This window comes from Zymoseptoria tritici, chromosome 19, assembly GCF_000219625.1.
Source record: "Zymoseptoria tritici IPO323 chromosome 19, whole genome shotgun sequence".
In the NCBI taxonomy this organism is placed as follows: domain Eukaryota; kingdom Fungi; phylum Ascomycota; class Dothideomycetes; order Mycosphaerellales; family Mycosphaerellaceae; genus Zymoseptoria; species Zymoseptoria tritici.
Genome location: NC_018200.1, coordinates 230818 through 258598, shown reverse-complemented (window position 1 = coordinate 258598; position 27781 = coordinate 230818). Strand labels below are relative to the sequence as shown.

The window sequence follows — 27781 nt, the reverse complement described above, 5'->3', positions numbered from 1 at the left end:
AACACGGCGTTGTTAGCGGGAGGACTTCCTCATTGTACACGGCCGGCTGATTGTTGATTGTAGGATTGCGATACCGACACTACGGTAGTGATGCTATGGATGGGGGTGCATGTGGCTGCGGGCAAGGAAGAGAGAAGGGTTCGGCTGGAGGCGGCTGTGCGGCAGTGGAGTTGGGTGATCGTACTGGCGGTACGGTCAGATACAGAATTGCCCGAGTCCGCGATCGACCCCATCTTCCTCCTTCTCCTCCACCTTTCGTCGGACTGATCTCATGCGCGCGATGCAGGCCGCGATGGTGGACAAATCACGCTCCTTGTTTGCGGAGAAGAGTGGCAGATGAGGGCAATGCGGTCCTTGGGAACGAGTGCGGACGGTTCATGAGTGGGAGCTTGGTTTTGGTGTCTATATGCTTGGAGTTGGAGTTGGCGTGGGCGGAGAGGACTTCTGCCGGGCGGGATGGGGACTGCTCGGTGCTTGGTAGTGGAGCGATTGCGCTGGGTGTTTGGTCTGAGCTCAGGGGCCCGGGCCACGTCCTTGGGGTGGATTCGCGGTGGGCGGACTCGGCTTTGAAGATGGTGGGGCGCTAATAATTGTGGGTGTACTCGAGGCGGCGAGGGCCTTGCCGGGCAGGTCGGTGGGCGGAACAGGAACAGAAAATAGTATTGGGGGGTATGGTGATGGTGAGAATTGGAAAGTGCTGACAAACGGGAAAGATGCTCGTGCCCGCCACCATCACCACCCAGCCTTGGGAGCGGAACATCTCGTTCTCTTCCACCCCGACACCACCAGTGATCCAGCTCAACCCGCCGACCGCCACCGCAATCGCGATGCTTTTCACCGCTATTCGCCAACGGCAGAGAAAGTGGACGAACGGCGTGTTGGCGAGAATGACGACGTATGCAAGTCAGGCTGCCTGAGATTTGAAACTCGTTCTGCTTGGTCGGTCTCCTTCGCGCAAACGGACATAGATCGGGCGCGGCGTGATCATTCTGCTTCAACGTTTGTGACACCGCATATGCACAAATGCAGGTCCACTCCCAACTACGTGAGACAGCGCATGCGCCCATGCAGGTCCGTACGATCGGCTGGTATCCGATTCTACTCTCCGAAGCACGCACGCGAGGGAAATCCATTCTACCAAGACGGCTCCTCGTCGCTGCGCTCTTCACTTGGGTTTCATCCTTACAGATCAAGGGATCTAGCTCCCGATCAACAAGACAGCCAGCAACAACCGTACCCGAAACTCCTACAACAGGATCGCGTTAACGAACGCCCGTGAGAACCTTATTCTCCATCCTCTCTTCGCCAGCTTGAACACGCTCATCCTTCTATCTCTACTTGAGCTGCGGTCAATACTTTGCCGGCGGAACTGCGGGATCATATTTGGCGGTACTGCACGACTAGCGAAGAGCCAGTGAATGTATTCAAATACGACGCTGTGGCACCCAAAGACCACGATGTAGTCACGAGATTCTTCGAGCCCGCCATCACGCAGACCAGCCGACAAACTCGTACCGAAACTCGCTCGATCTTTTACTCGGAAAATGCATTCAAGTTTCGAGCCTTGCGGCGCACGCTTAAAAGAATCCATCGGGCATCTATATATAACGTGCACGATTCCTTGGAACGATGGATGATATTCCTTGGAGCGACGGCTCAGCGCCTTCGAGAAGTCCACATCTAGCTACCAAAGAATTTTTCTCCCACCTCGGCAGACCAGCTCACCGCCGGGATCAACAAAGATTAGATTATCCGAGTGAATGTGCTTGACACGAAAGGATTTTCCTGTTGTGTATGCAATCTCGAGGCGATGGCCAACTCCCGCTACGTGAAGCAAGAAAACGGCAAAGGCATGGCTCTGGTCAAGATTGCTTAACAGTTCTGCGACTTCTGGCAGCACAATCATCAAGTCTGCGGCACCGCAGTCCAGAAGGCTTCGCTGTCTGGGGTCGAATGCTGTGATTGTACTTACCCAGGAGAGATTCGTGGAGCACAGTTGGGCTACGAGACGGGAGTGGTGACTTGATCGTTACTGGGGATCTGGGCAGCAGGGAATGTGACTTGAAGGAGTGAATGAGGACGGGGCGCATGGGGAATTAAGAAGAGGCAGCAGAAGCAATGGACACGGACTGTGGTGGGAGCTTTTGCAAGATGCACGACCTTGACAAACAACCAGGTATGATACATCGATAGCCACTCGAAGCTCATCCACCCGCAGCTCCTCCATCATTGTCATTGTCTCATTCAAACGAGGTCATCGTTCACAATCCTACAGCAGCTCCTTTCCTTGCGATTGCCGGGTCCAGCAGCCACGCCACATCATGCGCATAGTTATTGTATCCCAAATTTGATTCTCATCAACGAGTAGCCATCGTTTTCCACCGTCATCTCTCGTCCACCATTATTTCTTCGGAAGCTGCTCTCGAAAGAACAACTTTCAACCATCCATACCAAAGAGCAGATTGTACCGACCATCGTCCAGTTGAGTAGCCTCCGCATCCGCCTTCACGCTCGAATGCGCTGCCGTGTGGCACGACACACGCCTGATCCTCGATTTCCATCAGCAATACCGCCTGCATCGCCCTCATCACTGGTTGGCCTTTCTGCTCGCAGTCATCCGCTTATGCGGCTCTCATATCGGTCTTGTCAGCATCCGACTGGCCTTTCTGCTCGCAGTCATCCGCTTATGCGGCTCTCATATCGGTCTTGTCAGCATCCGACTGTAACAAGACAAGAATCGCCGACGACCAACGCTCGCTGTAAGTGTCCATGCTCTACAATTTGCGCGCCGTGGTTGAGTGCCTTCCTGACCTCTCTAACCAGTCGTCATCATCGCCCTTATTGACCGCTTCGAACGATAGACGCTCTCCTCCAGGACTGCTCGCATTGTCCCCACCTTCTGCTATGGCAGTGCTCGCATCATCGACGTTCGTCCCGCACCAAGATCAAAGACCTTAAGAAAGGTTAGGACCATGCTCTGTTCGACTGTCCCGTCGTATCTCGCCGGCGCGCCGAGCTGCGGTACGGCACTAATGTGGACATTAAGCGCCTCCGGCCGGACATGCCATTCTCGCTGGTGTCGGGTAACGTGATCGATCTCCACCCTTTGACACGGCGCATTCTTTACCACCGTCTCAACCGAACCGCACGAGTGATCGGCGAATCTGAACTCACCCATCTCGATTCCAACGCCATTCACGGCCGAGATCTTTACTCGCAACATGAATGGATGGCACAGCATGGGCCATCGCGGATGGAACACGAATGACTCTGGGAAAAATCAGCGGATTGAGGGAAAGTGCTTGGACAAAGAGGGCGGAGGCACCGGCGCATAAGGAGAACAAAGCGTAGTGTTGAGCTACAAGGAGCTCACATCGGCCACTTCACTACCGGCAGAGGTCCTTGCACAGGGCGGCTCCGGATTGACGGATTGACGTTTTTCGCCGCAGTAAACACGCGCATAGTACAAAGGATATGACGTTGGGCCAAAGGACATCATGAAATGAACATGAAAGAGATAAGGCGCGAGTGGGAGGAGAAGTATATCGACAGCGAAGAGGGCGAGGACTTGGAGAAGACGGTTAAGAAGTGGCGGCGAGAGCGACGGACCGGGATGAGCAGAGATTCGGAGCGCACGAGTGCTAACCCATTGAACTCAAGATGTTCGAAGCAAGGAACGACTTCATAACCGACAAGGTCCGACTCACGGGGGCGAGAAAGAGATTCGACCGCGCACTATTCCGTCCTAGAAGACTTGGACAGCTCGGCCGGCCAGCTGGACCATAGCGTGTTTATATAGATTGATCATCCGCCTTTCAAGTTGCTAGAGCTTCCCGGATGGTTGGCGGCTTGGATGCCCTGGCCTTTTGCTTGAAGAACAGCAAGGAGAAGCAGAGGAGGCGGCTCGGAGTGGGAGGCGGCGATGTTCTGTGCTGGGTTTGTCTGAAGCAGTATAGGTTGGATGGGCCGAGAGACGCTGCTGCAGGAATTTCGCCGGATCGAGAGGTGGGCACTACATCGTGAAAGCGGGAGGGGAGCATGTTGTAGTGGTTGAATATGCGATTGGGTCGGCTTCTGAAATCGGAAGTGTGGATGTGAATGTAAATGGAGAGTCACGGGTTGACTACATGGAAGTGATAGAGCGCAAGCGACACGGTCGGAATTTGCAAAGCCGATCCGATCCGATCCGGACACGCCCGGAACCCGCAGCCCGCAACAAGCGATATCGCTTCGCGCTAAGCCCAAACAGGAAGTTTTCCGACCAAAAAAGTAGCAACGGAAACCTCTCTTGCAGTTTCGAACAAAAGTAGTCCTCCATAGGTCATCCATGCAACGATGTCACGGTCTTCGCGCGCTGCCATCGTCTATTTTACCCCATCTGCAAGGCAGATTTGCCGAATCCTGGGGAAATACCGATGGCAGGGCTCGCAAGACGTAGCCCCCTTGCTTGGGCGCGTCAAGGCATGTTTGGATGCACGCGTAGACGGATTACGCTTTTCGCTGTGGCAGCATGAGCGACAGTGTTGAAGGCACTGGTCCATGAGTTGGGACCGCACGCAAAGAGAGTCTTAGACGGTGTGATAACGATGGCGGCGATTGGTCTTGACAACGATGTTCAGAGTGCCCGACTGAACCTCTCCCAGTACCGAGGGCTACCCATTGTGCATGAACCCGCATGGATACGCGTCCATCCATGAAGCTGCATGATTACTCGAGGCAAGGTCGACATGATCCACCATGAATACTCCTTCGGACCTTCACCGTCTTCCACCTCACCACCCGCATCTCGTCCGCACAGATATCCTCCCGTTCTCTCTCCCTCTAGACCCTCAACTCCAACGTTTCTCCCCTAATCTGCCCTCTAGCGTTCAAGGATGGACAGGTACCAGCACGCTCGGCCGGACCCTGCCGAAGATCGCAACCGGCGACTGCGACTCGTCTGAGAGCCGGACGATATTCATCTCGAATCGCATTTCTTTGTGCTATACGAACCGCAACTGATCTGCGCGGGTGATATCGATAGCAATGCTTCTTCCTCAGTTCCAATGACATGATTGATTACGACGTCTCGACTGCTACCTATGTTTGTCTGACCAACTGTCCCATGATCGTATTATGACTCGCAATCAAGACGTATCTGCAGGCGCATGGAGGGAGGATGTGCTGGTGTCCTTCTCATGCTCGTCGAACAGCTTGCCGACCTCATCATCTGAGACCTTGACATCATCCTTGGTGTCACCGTCGTCGTTCATGAGAGAGATGAAACCATCGTCGATGTCGAGCTGTATCCATTTCTCGTTCCCTAAATCTACTACCGTTCCGCTATCCGTTCTTTCCACCACTGTTCCATTATGACTTTGCTACTCTTCCATGATGATTCTGCCACTCTTCCGTGTTCACTCTGCCACTCTCCTATTATCCTACATCTTCCAAATCCTCCTCTCGCTACCGGCTGCTGGAACCCAAACCTTCATAATGGATGCCGGGGGCATTAAACGGGAGCCCGCCGTCGACGACGCTATGGCCGAAGATAACATCGAAGCGGACGTACTCCCGGCGGTATCGAAGACCTCGAGCCGACATTGCAATAATGTGCCTCTGTAGTATGGAATGACCGAGTAGGAGATGATGTGACCGTGATGAAGTCCGCCGGTTCAAGATCTGCATGAGAGAGTTAATCTCCGTCCTTGCATGTCAGCAGCGGCAAAGACAAGAGTAGTGTACTCATTGTCCGGACCGTTGCGTTGCCGCCAGAAATTTCGGATCTCAATATGACGAATGTCGTTTCCCGTGAATTTCGCTCGAACCGGCTTAGCATCTCGGAGTGCCGTAGCGTCAGTCTCTGCTCGCAATAAAGCGACGCTGTCGTTGTTAGTCAAGATGCGATCCATTGATTGGCGTAAGATCTCCGGACAAGGTCGTTATTGACGGACTGTCTGGACGAGTAATGATCGGTGGTAGAGGGCAGAAACCGCATATCGGGTCGCATGTTGTACCCGCGACAATAATCTTCTTGTATGTGCTTCGGGAGGAATTTGAGGCCGGCATCCTCGGTGGTAGTGGCGTTGACAAAGCCGGAGCAGTAGGCGGCTCGCGGTGCAAGCCTTCGAATGGATCGGCGAGGAGTGGCGGCATGTTGGTCATTCACGTGTATGGAGACCGTCCAGTTGCGAGAAGTTGGCCGAATGATCGCTGTAGCGCATTAATATGTTGGCCGTCCAATGCTGCCTTCCCCGAGCTCTGAAACTCAACAGGGAGCCGTCCAGCAGACGGAGGCCAGGTACCGGTCCTTCGACGGGATTCCGCAATGTAACGCACGGTGGTCAGGGTTCGCACAGGATCTTGGAATCGGCTATGCTGCCCATTCTGGCATCATATTCAGACTCGTCGTTCATGCGTGACGCTTCGCTGGAGAAGGAAAGCTTCAATTTGGCGCAATGAACCCTGGTCGGTCTTGCCATCTTATTACGGATCCTCGACAGATAGGTTAAGACAGCGAGTGGGCTTCGGTGAATCCCGTTTCCTGTCTGTTGCATTGTAGCACCTTGTTGGCGACGTTTCAGGGCATGTTCGCGCTCCTCGGTAGTCCATCTAGTAATAGTGGCAGGGCATCGGAATGGTCTGGAGCTGTTACGATCGGCATGAGCAATGTCGGCTTATGTCTGGGGCTGAAGGGCTTCCGCTTAGCCGGCTCTCGTTGGATTAAGGAGGGTCTTTATATTCGTGTAGCTGGAAGTCATGTCGGGCTGACCAGGAGCGGGTTAAAAGAGCGCATTTGTGTTCGGAAAATCCATCGAGCTCGTGGTAGGATGGCCACGGAAGGGCCGTGTTAGGGCAAAGACCTGTGTTGGCTGGGTGGCTTGTGTTGGCGCGTCGGGTAGACCATGGATGGCTTGGCAAGGAGGGGTTCGCGGAGCATGCAGCATGCGCATAGTAGGGAGGTCATGGGTGGTAGCATTGGCGTAGGGGTGAGCGGGCAGTGAGGTGGAAGTGGTGCCAGTGGTATGTGATGCGGTGATGTTAACATGACCTCGAATAGCTTGCGTTGAGCTGTTGACGTCTTGTGGTTGCGTATAGGTGCCAGGTGAGGCATTTTGCGGTGGTGGACCAGTAGATCGTCGGATGGTTTGCGGCGGGTTGGGGTTCGGATGCCCAGAATTCTGAGCAGTCCTTGTTCGGTCGGCGGGCGAAGCAAGAACATGTCCACGTTGACCAATACTGTGAGTTTCCAATCCATTAAACATGTGTGCCGCCGTGTGGATCTGAAGACGCTCGATAGACGGGCGGTAGAGGCCGATGTGTCCTCTTCTGACATCGAGTGCTTGCTTGAAACGGATTGCTGCTTCGTCGCTGCTGAATAGAGATGAGCCGAAGGCCATTCGAAAGGGACAGCCGAGCTCCATGCCGGTGCTCTCGAGGTTTGATATGGATTGAGCTTTTTGGTGGACTGCGAAACTCATGGCGTGTTCTGATTCTGCAAAGCGTCAAGCAGTATCTCTCATCGCTCCTACGGTGCGACGTACCTCCTGAACGGCGAATTCTCGTTGCTGATCTGATAGAATCGTAGTGCTTTGGCTTCACACCGTTCCTGTGAGTCTCGTCCATTGTGTACCTAGCCACCTAGATTGAGACAGGTGCCCATCAATGATTGAGGAAGGTGTCGGTAAAGACGCAAAGTAGGCGGCGTTGAACACGTCCATCGTCTTACGCGCAGTACCAATGTCATCGGTCTGCGAGATCGCCCACGTATCACCCGTCCATCACATCTGCGGTACGACATTGAACGTCATACCTGCACGCCCAGGAGAGGTGCTCAAGGGAATTGCAGTCCTCGCGTTCGCATTTGCAATCATTCACCTCGGTGTCGCGGTGGCTGTGACGATTGTGGGGTGGGTGTGCTGGACCTGAGGATAAACATGAGGGCTCGGCCTGAATGTTGCTGTGGAGAGACGAAGGATGACATGTTGCCACAGACTTTCGTGACTGTAGCCACTCCTCCGTGCGCAAGACGGAAAGTAAGTCTCATATCGTTGCAAAGGCTTCAGTCACTCCGTTAACCCCAGCACGCTTCGTTGCCTTCGCCTCATCCTAAGTCCTTCGCTCGTCCTTCATCCCTCCCGTCAATGTGACAATCAATTCTTTGGCGACTGCGGACTTGAGGGTGCCGGCGGGTAGACTAGTTTCTCAAGCGGGGCGGTCTTGGCGATGCGTCCCCTGTCGGCGGGGCGTTCTCTTTGCCCGGAGAGCGAGAGTCGGCGTATCTGACACGCTGGTAGCCGCGACGTAGAAGCTGGACTTGCGCCATGTCGATGACCTTGAGAAATGTCGGTGCGGAAGAGGTCGACGTAGGATGAACCGTAGTGGGTCCCGTGGCGTGATGACTCAACAGGGTATGCGAGAGGTTATTCTGGAGACTGTACGACCCAATTTGGAGCCATGGAAAATCGGATGGTGAATACGAGAGCGAAGCTCGGCCGGTATGCAGAAGAAGGTGTAGGCTGCCCCTTCAGCATCGCCATGGCAGAAGTCGCTGGCATGTTGATGAATAATCTACTGGAAGGGAAGATTGGTCATGTTACTGCGGGAAGAGATTAGTGTTGTGATTCCGAGAGAGTGTTGGAGCTGTAGTTGAACTTTGGTGAATGGCAACGTCACCTTTCAGACTTCTCATAGCGTTGCTGGGCGGGCGTTGGAGTGTAGCCGACAGGGACAGTACGCTGCGTTGCAATCCCAGGTGAGCTGTGTTCGCGCCGAGGTAGTAGAGGTAGGAGACACATTGCGCTCGATGAAAGAGGTGCAGAGTACGTGCCAATTGATTCGAAGAAGGTAGTTGCGTTGTTGGTCTTGCGAGATTTTGAAGCAGATGTTGGTGATGAGGTAGATGCCGCGTTTCTTGCCTTTGCCGGGCGGGTCGTTGGGATCTTTGACGGGTGTGCGGCCCGTCACACACGTGTTGAAGATGAGTCTTTGTCCAGGGTGATGGCGAGGTAGCATACGGATTTGGCGCTGGTGGCCACGATGGAGAGAGAGCATGAGCGAGCCTAAGGTAGTACGCCATCGTGACCTTTACCGCGCCTTCGTCTTCACATTGATGCCATGACATGAATTTGATTGTCCCGAAAGATGTTGGACGGTCCATCAACGAGCAATAACACACTTCAGCCGCCCGTCCCACATCCGACGACTCCAACAACTGTAAAGTCGATCACTCCAAAGGTATTGATCAGACAACGAGACCTTTAGTATTGGGTCCTTACACAGTGTTGCAAAAGTCTACAAACCAAGCTTCAAGGAAGAGTAGCTACGGGAGGCAATGTCGTTGAACATTGAACTCAACTCCATGGTTCAAGAGGTCAAACAGTCCGAGGCCAGCCTCGACGTCGACGATGCCGAAGCTATGATCGGCCGCAAAGCACAGACGTCGAGGTGAAAGTGTCGTTGTGATGTACCCCGAATGGGAATGCGGCTCAGTTCCAAGCTAGAACTGCTTGCTTCTGGCTTCCCCTGTCCACCGCGGCCTCGGCGTGAAGTCTGCGCCGGAATGAGTCCGCGGAGACTCAACAGCAGAAAGTAGCGGCAACGGGACGCCTCTTGCAGTTGCTGCTCGAACCAAAGTCCTCCAAGTGTGTCCTCGGTCCAACGCTCTGGTGAGTGGAGACTCTGCGATCGCCGAGAGTCTGTCAGCGTCTCCATGATGGTTGGTGGACATGAATAACTGATGTACGGGCAGGTTTTAGTGTGTTCTTGGCCATTCGTGTTTTGTCCCTTTAGAGCGTGCCTGGTGTCATTTGAGAATGTGCTGGACCGCGGTCTGTCGGTTGGAGCGGCTACCCTAGTAGTACCGAGAACACGATAAAGCGCGCGGTAGGACTCAGACTTGGAGGGAATATGTGCTGATGCTGCCGAGAATTCTGGTGGGCGAGGAGTGTCCAGAAACATGGCATAGAGCCATGGGCGGTGCCTGCCGATGAGGCACTCAAGGTTGACGACAAGCCATGGAAGATTGTCAGCACGTTCATAATCTTGAGCTCGAGGCAGCCAAGCGATCGTGGCCGTAATAAAGGGAGATGGACCATGGATTGCGGCAATGCGAGGTTGGAGAGTGAGAGATGGCGGAAAGGAGTAAGAGTCCACTCGTACAAACAGATTTTCGATCGAAGTGAATGCATGTTAGATGCTAGCAGGAGATGAAGTCCACATCCAGCTGTGCCTAGAGTAAGCTATCGCATTGCGCAATGGTGGCAGTCGCGCGCTGCCTGATACGAGTCAACTCATCTGCTCGTTTCCGCGCCAGCGACTTTGCTTCCTCGCTTATTCACTCCTCGATCGCTTGGATCTTGCCGCCAGTCTCCACTAGGAAATTTGTCCTTGCCTTCATCTCCTTCTGTTTGACCTCGAGCTCAGCCCCGAAGGCTAGGACTGAAGGCTGGAATTGCTCGTACGAAGCCACATCGATCTTGGCCGAGCTGCGCTGCAAGGCCTCGACAAAGGGTGTCATAGTGGATAGTACTTCACTCATGTCGTTCTGTACAAGATCATCTTGCAAGTTCTTGATAATAGAACGGAGTGTTTGAAGGGTAGAAACGCCGACCGAAAGGTGATAGCTCGTTGCTTCTAAGCTTTGCGTGCAATTCAAAAGTCTTGTCTGATTCGTCCAGAGTGCCGCGCAGGACCGCACTGTAGTTGATCCAGCTCGGGTGTGGTGTATGGTCCTGGAATATTCTCCTTGTGCCAGATCGCAAGCATCGTACCGAGTACATGCCGGACGAGTCGGCAGTCAATATAGTCTGGAAGCCACAAGGAATGCATAGCACAAAGGGCGAATACGAGGATGTATACTCCACAATTTTTGCCGTCCTTTTGGAGCAACTTGACACCTTCGGTTTTGTACGTCCACGGTCCATGGCCCGCTGACAGTAATTGAGTAAAATTCTCCACCGCCCTCTTGCACGCCGATAGATGACGTTGTTCTCCGAGTGGGTCGTACAGATCCACCGCGCCTTGCGCGGGACGAACGATCGCTACTGTTCAGTGGGTTTGGCTGTGACAGACTGGCACCACAAAGTTTTCGGCTTGAGCTTGGCGGCGGAAGCGGCGGTGCTGCTCGAACCTTTGATCGGGATCCACGAAACCCGTCACGATGCACTGCCACTTGCGCGCTTCCAGTAATTTCAGAGTCAAGTTGATGGTTTCCCCGAAGATCCACGAGCCGTCGACGAGAAGCTGTACAGCCGCAGCCGGCGTCATGGGCGGCAGTGTTGTCTGGTCCGGACCGCGAGGGTGTGATGTGTCCGCCATGGCGGAGTGACGTTATGGGATCACGATCGGCGAAATGCTCCTTCCCGATACGTGCTGTAGCACTGGAACGGAAGTCCGAGGTGAGAGTATTGTCGACGGGCAAGTGCGGCTCCGCAGAGGTGAGGTCTGGCCCGGTCCTGGCGTCTAGGTAGGCCCAAAGTGGCCAACGTCCGGAAGTTCGGAAATTCTGTTAGCGCAAAACTGCAAAATCGCATTAGCGCAAAATGCCTTCTTTACTAAGAAATGCCTACTTCGAAGGACAGCCTCTTTCTGCGTAGGAAATAGCGTTCTACGACGTATACTATTCTTCTAAATGCTTAGAAATACATCTAAGTATTCGATATCTAGATAGCTATCTTTCTTCGTTACTAAAGATACGCCCTAAAGAAGGTACGTCGTCGAAATCTCGAATACCGGACTTTAAAGAACTTCGAGCTTCGAGCGTCGAAATTTAGAGTTTATAACTAAGACTTTTGTCGATACTACAACTTTTGGCAAGATTTTTACATAGCAAAAATGCGGGTATATCGTAACGACTAAAATGCGAAAAATCGCTTAGTTCGTCGTTCTATATATTCTGTCCTTACCCTATATAGCTATCGTATAGCCTAGGGACATATAAAGCTATATAGAGCCTTGCAAAACACGACACTTCGAGGATATAGACATATTCCGCGCTAATTTAGAAATGCAGAAATGCGCTAATTCGATTTCCGAACTTCCGGACTTGGCCGCTTTGGCGCTTCGTCGCGTCTCCGCTTTAGGGCTCGTGTGCCGAGTGCCGGTGGGTCTTTGGCTTTGCGTTCCGGAAGGCGGTGCGTGTCGTATGAGGTGTTGTTGCTCGCATGTTCAGATCCGCCGTCCAGCGGATTATCGTCAAATACGTCGATCTGGATAGGTGAGTATTGGTCTGCTCTTTCAGAGTCGGAAGGAGGATTAGGCCTGTCAGATTCAATACCATCGTGATGCGATCCCACAAGTTCCCATAGCGTCGAGGATCGATCCAGGAGAGGGCTTCGACCACGTCGACCAATCTCAGCGTCCATTGCACTGCCAGAATCACTGTCGAAATCGCCTTCAGCAACCACGTCCTGGGCTTGATCCTGTTCCTGTCGTTTGCGCTTTCGGCTGACAATAGCTTCCGAGTGTAACGGGGTGGCAGGTGTATCCAGGTCCAATTGCTCCAACATTTTTTTTCGGGCGGCTGCGATATCCCGTGGTGCCAGGGCTTTGTTGCTTTGCTGCCTAGCCTGACGGCCGTTTGAATCGATGACCACTTTCTTGTGTCGGTTTTCGGCAGACTCTTTGATAAGCGGTAAGACGTCGAGCCAGGTAGTCTTCGAAGTCTTTATTTCGACCGCCAGTGACCGCAAGTCTTTCAAAAACTCGCATGACAGCGCTTCCACCCCGAGATCGCGCCATATCTGGTGGGGACGTAGTTTCCAGGGACAAGTTCCGAGTCCTCTGAGCCTCTTCGCCAGGTCGCTCCTTGGCTTCTTGCTGCCATTGTCTGCGGTGTCCTGTGTTGTCCTATTTTTGTTCCACCTTCAAGCGATAGAGAGCTCTTCCGCTCGCCCGCAGACTGCGGTGTCCAAATGTGCGAGTGTTGCTTCGAGAATCTCGATCCTAGCGTAAGGATCCTCCTTACTGTCCGGCTCATATAGCGGCGAGGCGCGATATGCGCGCAATAGCACATCGTAGCAGTCGAGAGCGTGCTTATCGTCGAGATGCACTGTGAGTTCGGTGCGTGCTCGATCCACCGAATTTGGCGGTGGCGGCGATTGTGGTGGTGGTGGATGCGATAGAGGTGGGGTTCGACGTAGGATATGCAAGCGGATCCGAAGGCGAAGGCGGGTTTGTAAGAGGGTCCAAAAACGGATCATGGCCGCGATATCGAGCCATAACGGCGTGAGAGTTGTATGACACGAGCGAGCGTCGTGGGGCAGAGTAGTCTCAGAAGCACAGACCACTCTCAGCCAGCGAGCACTAACCTCTTCGAGCGCCTCGCCTAAGAGGGTCTAAGGGCCCAAGCCGGATTTTGGGAGATGCAGCGCAGCACGCGATAGCGCAACAACAACGACCTTTTTCAAAAATCCGGCACTGTAACTTTGTAGAGCCGAGTCTTGCGATTCGAACGGCGTATCGCATAGAAAATTTAAGTGTGTTTTGCGTGCCCTAATAGAGCTCGCATTTTCCTGTTTTTCGCCTAACAAATTAGAATTCCGAAGAATTTGCGCGAGCTCTATCACAGCTTTCGTTTAGCGTCGGATTTAAATAATTAATACACCGTTCGAATCGCAAGACTCGGCTCTACAAAGTTACAGTGCCGGATTTTTAATAACTAGTTTCGTTGTTGCGTTCTCGTGTTTAGGGCCGAAACGATGCTGCGCTTTATTAAGGTGTAAATTCTATACTAATGCTGCGCTCTATCTCCCAAATTCGGCGTTCGGACCCTCAGACCACGAACAGTAGGCGTCGAAACCGCGCTAACTGGGCGTGGACTGAGGAACTGAGACTAGGGGCAGAGGGGAGTGGAATCCCAGACTTGTGGGGTATGGCGCCTGAAGAGCAGAATAACGCCTGAAAAGCAGAATGACGCCTGAAAAGCAGAATGACGCCTGAAAAGCAGAATGACGCCTGAAAGGAGGACGACGAGACGAATCGGACCGAGGCTTTTGTCACCGTTCCAATCCTTCATCATGCGCAATCGAACAAAGCAGACAGAGCAAGAGTGTATATATAGGTTCTCAAGCATCGGCGGTGCGAACAGCACAGTGGTATAGCAGCTGGTTATAGACTCGAAGCTGTCTTTTCTCAAGAGTCCGCGGTACGTTTCGCACAAGACCAGCTGATTATGAAGAGGGATTGGAGGTGCAGAGAGGTCGAAAAGGTACAGATGTGAAATCTCGAAAATTGCAAGTCGCACAAGAACATTTTGTCTAGTGATAAGTAGAAATCCTAGAGGCACCCGGATGTATATTCCTAAGCGCCTGCGATAAGATTCGTACAAGAATAGCCGGTTGCGAAGAGAGATCGAAAAGGTACAGATCTATATCTTTAAGCGTCCGCGGTGTGCATCGCACAACTTCTGTCCTCGTGTGGCTTCAAGCATATTCTAAGGGACTAAACCTCCGGGAAATGCCAAGACCAAATTGAAACTCCAACTTCCTCTCTACCGCGATCGCGAATTACCAAACATTAACTATATCTCTACAACTACATTAGGTATCACTATAGGAATTACATCAATCGATAGCGACTAATGCGAGCTTTCATTCTAGATGCTGTTTACCGACTTCCGCCAACCCCTTCCTACGCAATCGCCCTCGGCGCGACCGACACGATGCGCCTTACGAGACAAGACGAGAACTTAATCGAATACCTTTTAGACGACCGATGGAGCAATGCAGACATCGTAAGGCTGTTGTTAAACGACGATAGGGGCTCTCAGACCGCTATCTACGTGCGGATCAAGCGATACCACGACACCGGCACTGTCTTCCCTACTGCTCGTAGAGGTCGGCCACGACTAATAGAGCCACACTATCGTAACTACCTCCTCGACTGTGTTGTAGAACGACCATAGCTCTGGTGTGAGGAACTACGAGAGGCGCTATACGACAGATATAGCCTGTAGGTGTGTTCACGGACTATTAGTCGCTGCCTTGCAGATAAGGACTTCACAAACAAGATACTGGCTCGTTTAGCTGCTTAACGAGATAACCTTGCGAGGGCGATGTTTCAAGCACAAGTGCAGGAGCTTATAGCATTACAGCTCGTCTATGTTAACGAGACATATGCTAGTGATAAACTGGCATTAAGGAGAAGGGGTTGGTTACTAAGGGGCACACAAGCAAGAGATATTTAACACCTACACTACTCGGAGCGGTTCAGCGTTCTACTAGCTTACACCGTAGATAGCTACCTTGCTAAGCCTCTTATTAAGCAGGGCAGTGTTACGTCTGAGGACTTCTTATGGTGGATACAAACATGCGTCCTTCCACGTTGTGGACGGTTTCTAGCACCACGCAGTGTGATAATTATAGATAACTGTGCTACACACGAACGAGCGGCTCTTCATAAGATGTGCTCTGCATAAGGCGTGCGTCTACTGTTCCTTCCGCCCTACTTACCGGACTACAACCCTATTAAGAAGACGTTCAAGTTGCTAAAGCATTAGATACGAAGACACTATAACCTAATGCCAGTGTATAGCGAGGATAACTAGATTAAGAAGTTCAAGGCGTTTCTTGCTCTAGCTTGTAAGCATTAGGACCGAGGGGTTGAGCACATAAACTTGTTCAAAGCCTGTTATATATTGCAGTAGCCCTCGAGGGCTATATCTCACCCCCTAACGAGCCGATTCCTGTTATCGCGGGCTTAATCGAAAGCCCTCATCTTGCTCTTAAAGCCCTTTGTGCTCACTTATTTTTCGTAAGCCTCCGTCGTCGCGATATTAGTACTTAAAGAGTCGTTAGTAGTTGTGAGAATTTGCTAAGCATATAAACTTTAAGGCTGAAACCCCAAATCCGTCACCTCCGCGGGGAAGCGGGAGTACCCGCTCTTAGCTGGATTCTACACCGCGCAACTACGCACACATTTAATAATCTAGAAACAACATTCGTCGCACAGTACGAGCTCTGCGCTGTTATACAAAAAAACAATTAGCGAATTTGGCTGTGTTGTTGTGGTGTAGTAATTGATGCAAGTTAGTCATGTTGAAATTCGCGGAATTTAAGGTTCTTGGGGTTCTTGAATCCGGCTCGGATTTCTTACCCCTCGATCTGTAAACACTAGAGATGTACATATCTTTACTATTACGCGGTTAATTCCCTCCGTTCCTTTTCTGCCGGCGCCCGCTCTTACAGATCTTAGTAATAGAGTGCCTCTGTTTTAACGCCTGTAGAGTGCAATTGCGCAGTCGTAGTAGAAAGTATTGTATTCTGTGCTAAGCAGAATTTGACGCTAAAAAGAAGGGTCCGCAAGCTAGCGCCGCGCTAGCTGCGGAGAATATTATTCGACTTTGCACTAATACCGTCTATCAAAGATGATTGTTATCTATTAACATGTATGCACTATGTTGTAGCTTATTGCCATCGGTAAAGTGTAAAAAAAGAACAAACATAATCAGATTCGTAGCGGTAGAGATATTACTTGTACAACAATTAACCAGCTTCCGGACTCGGCTTTAGCTTGAACTCTACTACCTCTACGACGACAACACTATCCTCGCACCTCCTACATAGCCTCTAACAGCCTTAGATACTTCTTAATATTGTCCTTGTCTTGTAGCTGCTTACGAATACCCCTTTGTCTAACTATACGCTCTAAGCGCTCGTCAGGCTCTTCCTTTAGCATGTCTAGAGTCTAGAAGTCGTCTAACAGAGCAGCGGCAACGACCTCTGTTAAGATCGTTTGCATTAAAGGGTGTCTGTTACTAAGCTATGCACAGTAGCCTTCTACGTTCTTAACCCTGTTAAGCTCTTCCTTCGGCCCTAGAGGGCTACTGCGTTGCGAAACGGCCGCGGCCGGTAGTAGCATAGACGGCGGTGGCGGTGGAGGGTAGTAGTACTAGTAGGGAGGGGGTAGTTGCAATAGCTGTTGTTGCTACTATGTTAGCTAGTCGGCTACTACCTTCTTCTTGCCTCTCACAGAGTCCTCGTTTATCTGAAATACCGTCTTAATAAGATGCAGCGGCATAGCATCTATCGTAGCAGTGTTGGCCTTAATGCAATTGCTCTAGTCGCTAAGGGTCTTGCTGTTCACGCCGAAGTGCTAACCACGGAATACCATACAGCCTACGAACGTAGCCGTCTTGTTGGAGCCAACGCTACAAAACCTGTCTTGACACTTGTGTATGTTTATAAGCTTTGCGAAGGTATCCTTATAAACATTAAACGCCTCCTTCGTCCGGTCGTTAGCTAGTCGTCTGCCCTTGGGTGTATCCTCGTCGTCTAGCGGCGTAAGTTTATCGGAGTCGAATTCGACTAGTATCGCAGCCGTAGCTGCACCGTTCGGTGCTACGTTGTGCTAGTGCTCTGTCATTAGCAGGGTCAAATAGAAGCCTGCGAAGTGTTTAATATAGGGACTTAACGACGCCATGAACGACAGCGTGGTGGAGTCCTTATTATAGTTAATAGGCACGTTCACAGCTTGCTTGCTATGCCTGCGAGCCTCTAATAACGCCGTTCGCTCTACAAGCCGCTTCCTTAAGCCTTGTCGTTATATATGCTCTGCAGCCAACCCTCTGGCCTTGTTAACCAAGTCTTAGATCTGTATTCGCTCACTAGTGTATATGCAACTAAAGTCCTTGAGCTTCTAGCTATTAAATAAGACCCTGTAGGTGGTAAGAACGGAGTATTGCTCGGGGGGCGTAGGCGTGGATTTATGGCGTTTTGCAGACGAGGAGGGCACCGGAGTCGACTACGGCTGAGAGTCCTGCGACAGCTGGCTAGTAGCTTCCTCGGCTGGGCTCTGCACTACGCTATAGTCGTCGGATAGCACTAAAAACACAACGAGGTCAGTTAGCTATATTAAGAGATAGATCGTGTAACTTGCTATCAATATCGGACGATAGTAGTAGTAGTTTTGGAGCCCTCTTCGATATCGGCTTGCCAGCTGGTTTAGGCCCTTTATCAGCGGCGACCTCTGCAGCCCTCGCAACGGCTAGTTTAGTAGCTTTATTAGCTGCTCGTTCCTTCCTCTTGTTAGCATTTACCGCAGTACGAGCTGTGCCCTTAGGCGCCGTCTTAGGTGCCTTTTTAGGTGGCATTTAGGCTACTGTGCCGCCTGTTAGAGGCACTACTGTATCGCTGTCGATGTAGTTAGGAGGAAGCGTAAAGGTTACCGACTTCCTTCTCGTTCGTTTAGCCGGCGTTGTTGCCTCTACGCCCTTGTTCGACAACGCCCTTGCACGTCTTCTTGTGAGCATATAGCTAGTGTTGTTGTCGTTGCTGTTACGCTATATAGCCTCCTTAGCAGGATCCCTATTGCTTAGAGCAATAACCTAAGTCTCCGTTAGTAGTTTAGGCTCTGGCTCTAGTGTATCCGAGCTTAGTAGTAGCTGTGTCTGAAACTGCGAGTACGCGTCGTTAGGGAGGCTCTAAGGAAGGTTAGATAGCTCGTTGTCGTCTATACAGTCGCTGCCGTGCGTAGAGTCGTCGATAACGCGTGTTTAGGAGTCTTAGGAGTCTTAGTAGAAGAATCTCGGCTGCGTCTCTTAATATAGGTAACCGGAAAGTTGGAGGAGCGATTGCGCAAGCGTCCGTGATAGTAACGACAAGATAAGTATATCAAAATGACGAGACGACGCAGGAGGTGATAATGGTAACGTAAGTTCGTCGCTGTTTATAGTGTTGTGGTGGTGTTATAGGTGTTGGAAGATTCAGTCAGCCCGGTAAGAGAGGAAGTTGGAGTTTCAATTTGGTCTTGGCATTTCCCGGAGGTTTAGTCCCTTAGAATAAGATCGGGCTTTTCCACTGTCACCATAGCCGACAAGCGGTGGAGTCAGATGTAGTGCCGGCGCCTTTGACGACTACCGCTGAATCCTCTGCCGCGATAATCCCACGACCCGCTGTTAAGAGTACTTCCGCAGCCACACGTGCCGTCCGTAGCTTGGCCTCAATGCTTGGGCGACTTCGGAACAGAGGACCGCCAATGTCGTCGGGTGAGAGATGGTGGGCGTACTGCAGCCGCTGAGACTTGTCTCCAAACTGCAAAGTGCCCAGACGCTTGATGATTAATAGCGTGGGGAAGATCGGGCGCACGCCAACGTTCCTTCCGTGCATGTGAGCGGCGGCAGAGGACTCAGGACTGAACGACCACTTAGTCTCACAAACGGCACACTTGTCCCCTCCCACCTCGGGATGTATCGCCGAATCGTAGTCCCAGAAATCGGATTGCTCAAAGGAGTCCAGTACTTCGTTGTCTGTAACAGCCACGTGAGGACACATGCGGATGCTGCGGTCTTGGCCGAGGCCATGACGCACATTATCGCGGAAAGGCGGAGCGTCACTCGGTGCTTGGAGAACAGGTATGTTGTGATATACGCAAATGTCTCCTTCTCCCTCGTGGATAGTGAAATATGGTCGACTTGCCAGTGGACCCCCGTTGACGCTTGTGCATGTGCAATGCTCGGGCTCCCACGAATTGCTATGCGGTGTCACCAACGCAAGGTGTCGCACGGCTCGAAGCTCGGCTAGGTCCATCGCGGTGTGTGGACAAAACACAATTTTCGCCTGTGCGATCTTGCAAATACGCTTATCGACCGGCAAGCGGAGCTGTGTCGCAGAGAAGTAGGCAATTATGTGCAAAGAAGCACCGGACGAGCAGCCCCTCAAGCCGGTGTCTAGCTCTCGTGCACCAAGGCGCGCCATGATGTCCTGTTGGAGAAGAGCAGTCGCTTGGTGCTGCTGGCGACATATGCATTCCACTTTTCGGGGTGGCTGACAGAGAGCTCGTCAGCAGCGGTTCCAAGAGCTTCAAGATCGTAGGCCAGTACGTTGAACAGCGGCATACATGTCCGCCCCATCAAAAGTGTTTGCAAGGGTCACTGAGAAGGATCGATACCGCTAGTAAGGAGTTCGGTCGTAGACCGCAGCTGAGCGTGGTGCCTGTGGCTGCGATGCATAGAGTCTTTTAGAGTCCACTGGCGAGCCGGACGAAGGCCGGATGCTGCTAGGAAGCTGACGATGTGGTTGATCGTTGGCCGCTTTGAATCCACAAAGCTATCAACAGCCCTCTGTGAGTGCGTCTTCGAATGCGGAGGCGGCGATTGTGGAGGCGACGCGGGAGCGGACCAGGTCGGCGACGGCGAACGCAGCGATGGCAGAGGCGTACCAGGGGGAGATGAAGATTCCAGCGACAGCGATAATAAGGACGATGGAGAGAACGGCAGCGGCAACGGTACGGCGCGACGTCGTTTGCCGAGCACGCACGCTCGGATGACTCGCCTGCATCTTCATTACGCTGTAAGGAAGGCGCTGTTCATCCACCTTCGATCATTTCCTGCCTTCAATCAGCCGGCATGCGATCGAGGGACTGCCCGCTCAGACGAGTGGCAGCAGCCAATACGGCAGGTCTCCAGTAGCATGCATTTGCCGGGAGCTTCGCCGGAGGGCCCGATGCGCTAGTAGAATAGCTGCAGATGCATGTCTTCGGACAAGAGACCGCTTTGTTCCCAAGCCATGCCGATTCTCGCTGTCGGGATACCACACCGATAGCCACATGCATGTACCACACAGACGATTTGCTGTCTGAGGCCCAAATCTGAGACGCGAGAGCCCACGACGGTGGGCCAAAAGACCGTCGCCTGCGTGGTCATGGCTTTCGGCATCACCAGCTCCCTACCTGCACTCAATCCTCCGTACATCACGCACGTCCGGCCCTGTCAGAACCGTTCAAGCTCGGAAACGTGTGAGGGACTCCACTTACACTTCCTTCATTATCAAAGAGCGTCGCCGCTCCCCGAAACAAGGGATCCGCAGTCTCTGTAGCTACCAAAAGCTGCTTCCAACACATGCTCGAGCCTGTACCACCTTCAGCTCCGCTCAGCAATGCAGACACCCCCACACACCACCGGCCAGGCGAGAGCCTGCGCTGCCCGAGACCAGACACCGCAGACCCCTATCATGCGGCTGGTCCACCGTCATCTCAATCGATCTCGTGTCCGTTCCAGGGCTTTGAACAATGTCAACGAGAGCAACACCTAGTCCCGATCAGTTCTAGAGAGACTCGTCAACAGCGGACAAGCGATTGAAGCCGATGAGTTGCACGAACTTGATGTGCAGCTGCGGCACTTCGACGAGTCAACTCGCCGGCATCTAGTAGACGCGCAGGACCTTCTGGTAGAATTCACCGATCTGATACAGGATCACATGATCGACGACGAAGAAGAGGACCAGCCAGACAGCGGCGACGATGATGCCGCCGACGACGGAAGTGAAGAAGGTAGCGATGGAAGTGCCGGCGAAGCATGCCAATATCAAAGCCACGATGAAGAAGAGGAGGGATGCCGCAGCAGTACAAGACACGGCAGGAGCGGCAGCAGAGTCGCTGGCAGCCATGACGATAGTAATGACGAGGAAGAGTCCCCATCCGACGAAGAAAACGAACACGAGCGATTGACCGACGGGAGTTCCGATGAGGGCGGCGAGGATTATATCGACTTGGACGACGACTCCAACGAATCTTCCAATCCGATGGCGGAGGCGAGGGCGGTGTTGAAGAGGTTGAAGAGATTTCCGACCAGAGCTATGATGATGCTTCCAAGTCCCAGAGAAGCCGAGACTGTAGCGGAAGTCTGAAGCTCAAGCTATTCGAAGGGCATGGGACGAGCGTGCTGATCAACTAGTTCTGTCCATCGCAGGCAAACGTGGTGGTGCGAACAGAAAGCGCATCTCGGACTGTGGCCAGTCCAGGTCACAAGTTTCCAAGCATGAGGGGTTTGCCAACTCTCGTCGCGCGAAGCACTTCAAAGAGATGACTGATGCTTCACATGGGGTGATGTGAGAGACTTTTGAGCGCCCGGTTAGGTGTTTTTGAAATTGAATGATTAATGAAGTAGTTGCTTAAGAAACTAACTACCAACGGAGAGAGATATCCTGATATACACTATTTGGAGCTAGCCAGCTATTGCCAGCCACCGACATTTTAACAGGTGTGTGGTGCTTGATTCGTAAAGCAGTCCAAAGCCAGACTGATGGAACAAAGAATAGAGCCTGATGATGAAATGAAGTCTGATGAATACGGCAAGGTAGAACTGGAGCCTGGTGATGTTGCTCGGGTGATGAATTGGATGCCTGAGGTTTCCAGAATTGTTTGACGACACGGGAGTTCGAGTCGCTCCCTCACCAACACTGCCGTCTTCAAGGATCACCACTGCACATGGCCACCGAACTCTATGACTATGTGACGAACGCCATCGGCACAGCGCGCGCAAACCGACACGATGAGAGCAGCAAGCCTTTCACCGGCCCGACCAATCTTCGAACGCAGTCAGTCAGCTTCCCGAGGGATCTCAAGGGGAATGATTAACGAACGGCGGACGACACTACGAATACTCGGCTCCGAGTGCAAGATCAGACACAGAGAAAGAGCGTCACTTTCCACACCCGACACACTTCCTCCGTGTAAGTTTCGAGAAAGTTGGGAGCATGCGCTAGGATCGCATTGCGATAGCCGTTGATGAGAAGCTCTCGCTTTTCGAACATTTCCAGAGATCTAGCGGTGGAGGTGGAGGATGTTCACGGGACACGAGAGGAGAGAATCCTCCCTCTCTAAAGAAGGTAAGGCAGCATTGGCGGCTTCAATCAGACGACTCTCCTGAGACTTCCATGCTGCAGCGTTTCCACTTTGGCAACCGCCTCCGCAGCTTGGTCTGAGACGCTGCGGACGCTCCAAAAGACGGTGAGCCAGCATGTCTTGTCAATTCGCGATGTGGAGTCGCGCAATTGCACTGCTGGTGTTGCGAACGCACGAGAGCAACATTAGGTTGCAGTTGACATTTGGCGCCTCACCGCTGTGCACTGTCGTTTGCACAGTGCGTGAACGGGCAGGCTTTCAGAACCACGCAGCTTGGTAATTGCGCTTTCAAGCAGACCTGGATCTCCACTCCACCTCGGCACGGTGCGGAATCGCGCTTTCAAGCAGACCTGGATCTCCACTCCACTTGGGCACTGTGCGGACCTGCATATATGTGCTAGACCGATGGAGTGGAGGCGCTGTCCTGCGACCTGGATGGAAGTCTGCAGGAGTCAAATTCTGCTACATTCTGGGCGTACCCCCACCGGAGGCAGTGCGATCACTCGATTGGACGCCGAAGCTTCAGCAGCATTGTTCCAAGATCTGGGCAAGGAGCTATGATCGATTGTTCTAGGGCCTGTGTAGAGCAGACGGAAGTGCTGCAATCAGCATCTCTGCGATTGATAAGCCAATGGGTCACTGTGCGAACTGGTTCACGGACACATGTGGCTAGGGTAAGTTCGCCAAAGCTCGTCTCCGAGAAGACGGGACCGTGCATGCGGCCTTCCTCCACACTAGCCGGCCGCAGATACTCACAACCTGGAAGTCTGGACATATTGCTCACGGCAGCCCACGGCGGCTGAAACATGCGCATGCGCACTCGACACACGATTTAGCAACTTGACGACTCTCTTCAGGCTGTGTGGGGACTGATGGGCGGTGTGCTTGCGACCGATCAGGATGCTGGTCCTTTTCTCCGATATCGAAAAAACTCTTCTGCCGGGACATCTGCTTTCGTTGTTGCCGTCGCTCACATCTGTCCCTCACAGACCTTGGGCCTGTTCGCTGTCAGCTGCGCCTCCTTCCTCACATTACCGTGCACAAAACGGTGCAACCATTCATCGAATACCAGATGATTGCGTCTGTCGCCGCTATCATCGAGCCTGATTGGCGCGAGGGCACTGTGTAAGTTGCTGCTCGATCCTTTAATTGCCCCATCATCTGACCGTCCACAGGCTGTACCGCCCGAATGCAATGCCGTCACTCAACGGTGAAGCTCAAGGAACCACTCCGAGCGCAGAAGCGTAAGTCCCGCGGTCTTCTTCTCTCGCCAAGCTCATGCTCACTCCTTTCGTTTGACAGAAGCGGCACCGCGGCAGCTTTGCCTGCGGCCAATGACGAAGCTGGAGAGATCAGTCAGTCAGAAGAAGAGTGAGTACTGCGATCTCTCGTGGCTTTCTCAGCCAAGCTCACGCTCCCTCGCTCGCTCGACGTAGGAACATCGCCGCAATCACACACCTTGCGACCAGCATCGACGCAGATGCGAATCATCCTCTTGGACGGGTTTTCGAGCAGATCGGAGCCTTGCGTGACAGCGCGGCTGTCGCTGATCAAGATCTTCTTGTGGAGCGCGAGCGTGCAACGACCTTCGTACGCGAGTCCATAGCCCTGACCGGTAGAGCCATCGGGATCGCCAAGCGCAGCCTTGCCACGATTTAGCACAATGTCCTTCCGTCATCTACTCCAAGCTTTCGTCGAGAATCCCAAAATCAAGATGGTCGGCAAGCACATACTGTTTATCGTCGTTTTCTGGTCCGCCGTGCGGCTCTGGATGGCCTTCCCGTCATCGCCAGATGTGATTCTCGGGCAATTTGCGCGCCTCCCGCTAGGCCTGAAGGACGTGAAGATGTGGGCTAACGATCAGTCGGCATCTAGATGGGCAGAATTTCGCACTGCGAGTGTGGTACTCGTGCTCGTGCCTTTGGCATATCTCCTTTGTTGCCTCTCCAGGTGCCTGGGACTGCTTTGGGGGTGCGCCCACCCGCCTCTACCGCTGTTAGAGCCTGCGACGAACACATGCAGTCAAGAGCCTGCCGCAATCGTGCCACAGCTCGACTCGGCAGGGCATCCGGAGTCGGCAGAGCTATTACATAACAAGGAAGTCTCTTACTAGGCGCACATCGAGAGTGTAGAGGAGCAGAGCCGTTTGAAAGATTATAATTTAGCCGCATGCAAGGATGAATTGTCTGTGACTCAATATCGTCTCGAGGTATTGTCTTCAGCGGTCAGCGATCTGGATGCCACTAGCGAGGACTACGCCTCGCTGAACCAGAGTCTCTAAGTGTCGAGGCTTCCGAAGCTCATCGACTAGGAAGAAACCGAGATCACTGTTGATACGACTCGGACGAGTGTTAAGGAAGCCTCGAGACACGGATTTGGAGGTCGGGAGTTCAGATGCCAGGAGGACGCCGGAACGCAGGTCGACATGATCAAGGAAAGCTCCGAGAAGGCCGAACTTCGCGTGCAGGAAGTGGAGGCCGAGAACAGAGCATTGCATGAGCGATTACTACAACAGCGCACTGCAATCGAGAAAGCGGAAGACGCCGCAGCACATATCTCACCTGACGAGCTTGCAATATGCTAGCATGCAATGCACAAGGACCAAGAATTGATCAAACATCTGGAGTCCGAAGAACAACGTCTGAAGGCCGAAGTCGATGCACTAAAGGACGATGCGGCAAGCGCTTTCGGAGAGCGAACTTCTCTGTCTGCCTAATTGAAGAGCTTTGAGGAAGAATTAGATGCCTCCAAATGCGACCTCGTTGTGGCTAAATAGCAGCGCGATAATGTACAATTGCGGATAGATGCGCTTAAGGACAGCTCGGATCAGCTCTTGTCAAATGCTACGAGGAACTCCTAACAAGGGCGTTTTGAACAAGAGCAGCACTTACAGTCAGTGATGGGTAGTTTGTCTGATGTCGAAGCAAGATATGCAGAGCAGGAAATAGCCCTGAAGCGTGCGGTATCTGCGTGCAATAGCCTTAAGGTCAAGTATCTCGAGGCCACCAGCAAATGGAAGGATGCCGAAGAAAAGTCAAAGCATTTCGCCCAGAGCTTAGCGTCTTTGGTATGTATCATCGCTCCGTACCTGATCGCTGTCCCTGCTCACATATTCAGCATCTAGATACCCACACTACAGAGACCAAGCTGCAGTGGCGGATCTTTGAGCTGCAGGGGAATCTGGCTGTCTGCTGCCGGATCCGATCTCCAACTGCACTTGAAGCTCACATGGAGAGAGCCAACTTCGAATTCCACCACGACAAAAAGGTCAACGGAGTTAGCACTCGCCTCTCGCTAAAAACCGCGCAAACGATGCTGGGCCATCGACGGTCTGCTACAACATCGGTTGAGAACTGGGTAAGTGCAAAGATCTTGATCCGAAGCTAGCTGGTGACAGCAATTCGTTAACATCGTCAAGGTCCTCCATGCCGTCTTCGACCCATCCAGCTCCAACGATGACGTCTTTTTGGAGGCCCGTGAGCTCGTTCAAAACGTCGTTTGCGGCCACAATGTAAGAATTGCAAAGCGGCGTATGCAGTCTGCACGACTAACTCTGCTTCTCCCAAGGAATCGATTCTTACATTCGGATATACGGGTTCTAGCAAGTCTTGGACATTGACGTCCGACGATGGCATGTATGTGTTGGACTCCTATTACTTGCGTGCGACACTCGGTGTGCTAACTAGTGTTCGCAGCTTGCTACGGTCAATTGAGGTTCTCGTACAGTTATTCGTGCAGGCCGAGAGTAGAGGTTTTTAGTGCACAGCTGAAATTTCCGTCGTGGAGGTAACGTAAGCCCGGTCATAGTCATGCGCTTATAGCTAACGAGCGCAGATCTACGACAACGAGATACATGATCTTGTTCCCTTGGATTCGCCCGGAGAGAGTCTGCAGATCGTAAAGGACCCGGAGACTAACCTTGCTTCTTTGCCTTCCGCAAAGACGTTCCCACTGTGGTCGACTGATGCAGAGAGCGGGCCACAAACCGAAGCATTGATCGACGATGTGGTGCGACAAGTTCATGCTGCCCTGATGAAAGTGTTGCGTCGGCGCACGACCGCGCCAACCGAAGCCAATCCTAGTAGTAGCCGTGCACATTTGCTGGTCATGGTCAAGGTCAAAGTCACAGACCTACAGGGAGCAGTACTCAAGCCCTCAACCCTTAGAATCCTCGATACCGCTGGGGCCGAGAAGTAAGTCAGCCGAGCGTAATCTGGCTTCAATAACGACCGTCTTAGGAACAAGATATCCAACGCTTAAGGCGAGGAGTTCGAGCAGGCTAAGCGGATCAACACGTTTGTTTCAGCCGCGAGACGCTTTGCCAACGACCAATCCACTTTGAGCTGAACCGAGTTGGCGAGTGCGTCGACATTCTCTATGCTTTTGCAAGGCCCGGATGCGCCACGAGTGCCCAAGAACTGCGCAACTTTGCTCAGCGCATCTCTCCGGATCTTGGCACTCTGATTCTTCCTAGAGGTGAGCTTGGAGCCGGAGCTGGAGGTAGTCTTGGGACATCCTGCGGTATTGTATGCCTCGGTGCATTCGTGTTGGAGAATCTGCGAGGGCTCTAGGAGGAGCTTTTCCCCAAAGCATTCGGCGGAACACTTATGCTTCATGATCGGCCCATCCATCGGCGCAGGGATGGCTTTCGCTATGGACATGTTAGCTGTTGTAAGCGCCAGAGACGTCAGGACAAGGTGCGTACCAGCATTGTTGACGTCCAACGCTTGTTCGTACACGCTCTGCCATTGCTCCATCTGTACGCTGTTTCCGATCTTGTCTGCATATATGCGCTTCTTGGAGAGGAACGTTTCGCGAGTTACGAAGGCCTTGAATGATGTTGCTGGCCGTTTGGCTTTTGGTAGCGGAGCATCTGACGATAGCGTGTGCTTTGGCATGGTGACTGGGGCTAGAGATGTCTGGTGAGCGATCTTCTGGAGAGAACTTTGATCGATACTTGAGGGATGGCGATCGCTATGGCAAACAATTTCACATGTCGGGACCTGCTCTACCGCCGCAAGTCTCAGTCACGCGCCGCACTACATCGATCTAAGTCTCAGACACCGCGGAGAGCTGGTGAGTGAATACAAGGAAGGTCGGAGCTGCATTGCATTGCAGCTTACGGTTCACAGCTTGCAGCTACACACTACGGCTGTTTTCCGATCGCATGCGATATTGAAGT

The 27781-nt window shown here is 52.6% G+C and overlaps 8 protein-coding genes across 8 annotated transcripts; all 8 read right to left on the bottom strand.

The window, feature by feature from the left end:
• Positions 1–5126: 5126 nt before the first annotated feature.
• On the bottom strand, positions 5127–6135 carry MYCGRDRAFT_97962 (uncharacterized protein; the record flags this gene model as incomplete). The annotated part of the gene is made up of 3 exons (XM_003846967.1): positions 5127–5282; positions 5552–5661; positions 5934–6135. The coding sequence occupies 3 exons, from the start codon at positions 6133–6135 to the stop codon at positions 5127–5129; spliced, it is 468 nt and encodes a 155-aa protein (XP_003847015.1).
• Positions 6136–6761: 626 nt separating this feature from the next.
• MYCGRDRAFT_97961 (uncharacterized protein) lies at positions 6762–7605 on the bottom strand (the record flags this gene model as incomplete). The annotated part of the gene is made up of 2 exons (XM_003846966.1): positions 6762–7474; positions 7524–7605. The coding sequence occupies 2 exons, from the start codon at positions 7603–7605 to the stop codon at positions 6762–6764; spliced, it is 795 nt and encodes a 264-aa protein (XP_003847014.1).
• A 3189-nt stretch (positions 7606–10794) lies between these two features.
• Positions 10795–11357, bottom strand: MYCGRDRAFT_106684 (uncharacterized protein; the record flags this gene model as incomplete). Its single annotated transcript, XM_003846965.1, has 1 exon — positions 10795–11357. A coding segment is annotated over one exon (562 nt), but the record flags the coding sequence as incomplete, so codon positions are not given.
• Positions 11358–11999: 642 nt separating this feature from the next.
• MYCGRDRAFT_97959 (uncharacterized protein) lies at positions 12000–12488 on the bottom strand (the record flags this gene model as incomplete). The annotated part of the gene is made up of 1 exon (XM_003846964.1): positions 12000–12488. The coding sequence occupies one exon, from the start codon at positions 12486–12488 to the stop codon at positions 12000–12002; it is 489 nt and encodes a 162-aa protein (XP_003847012.1).
• A 194-nt stretch (positions 12489–12682) lies between these two features.
• MYCGRDRAFT_111789 (uncharacterized protein) lies at positions 12683–13181 on the bottom strand (the record flags this gene model as incomplete). Its single annotated transcript, XM_003846963.1, has 1 exon — positions 12683–13181. The coding sequence occupies one exon, from the start codon at positions 13179–13181 to the stop codon at positions 12846–12848; it is 336 nt and encodes a 111-aa protein (XP_003847011.1).
• Positions 13182–18779: 5598 nt separating this feature from the next.
• On the bottom strand, positions 18780–19673 carry MYCGRDRAFT_97957 (uncharacterized protein; the record flags this gene model as incomplete). Its single annotated transcript, XM_003846962.1, has 1 exon — positions 18780–19673. One exon carries the CDS (start codon positions 19671–19673, stop codon positions 18780–18782), a length of 894 nt encoding a protein of 297 aa, XP_003847010.1.
• A 354-nt stretch (positions 19674–20027) lies between these two features.
• MYCGRDRAFT_97956 (uncharacterized protein) lies at positions 20028–21362 on the bottom strand (the record flags this gene model as incomplete). The annotated part of the gene is made up of 3 exons (XM_003846961.1): positions 20028–20265; positions 20514–20683; positions 21138–21362. The coding sequence occupies 3 exons, from the start codon at positions 21360–21362 to the stop codon at positions 20028–20030; spliced, it is 633 nt and encodes a 210-aa protein (XP_003847009.1).
• A 5493-nt stretch (positions 21363–26855) lies between these two features.
• On the bottom strand, positions 26856–27497 carry MYCGRDRAFT_97954 (uncharacterized protein; the record flags this gene model as incomplete). Its single annotated transcript, XM_003846960.1, has 2 exons — positions 26856–27250; positions 27305–27497. The coding sequence occupies 2 exons, from the start codon at positions 27495–27497 to the stop codon at positions 26856–26858; spliced, it is 588 nt and encodes a 195-aa protein (XP_003847008.1).
• Between the last annotated feature and the right edge of the window lie 284 nt (positions 27498–27781).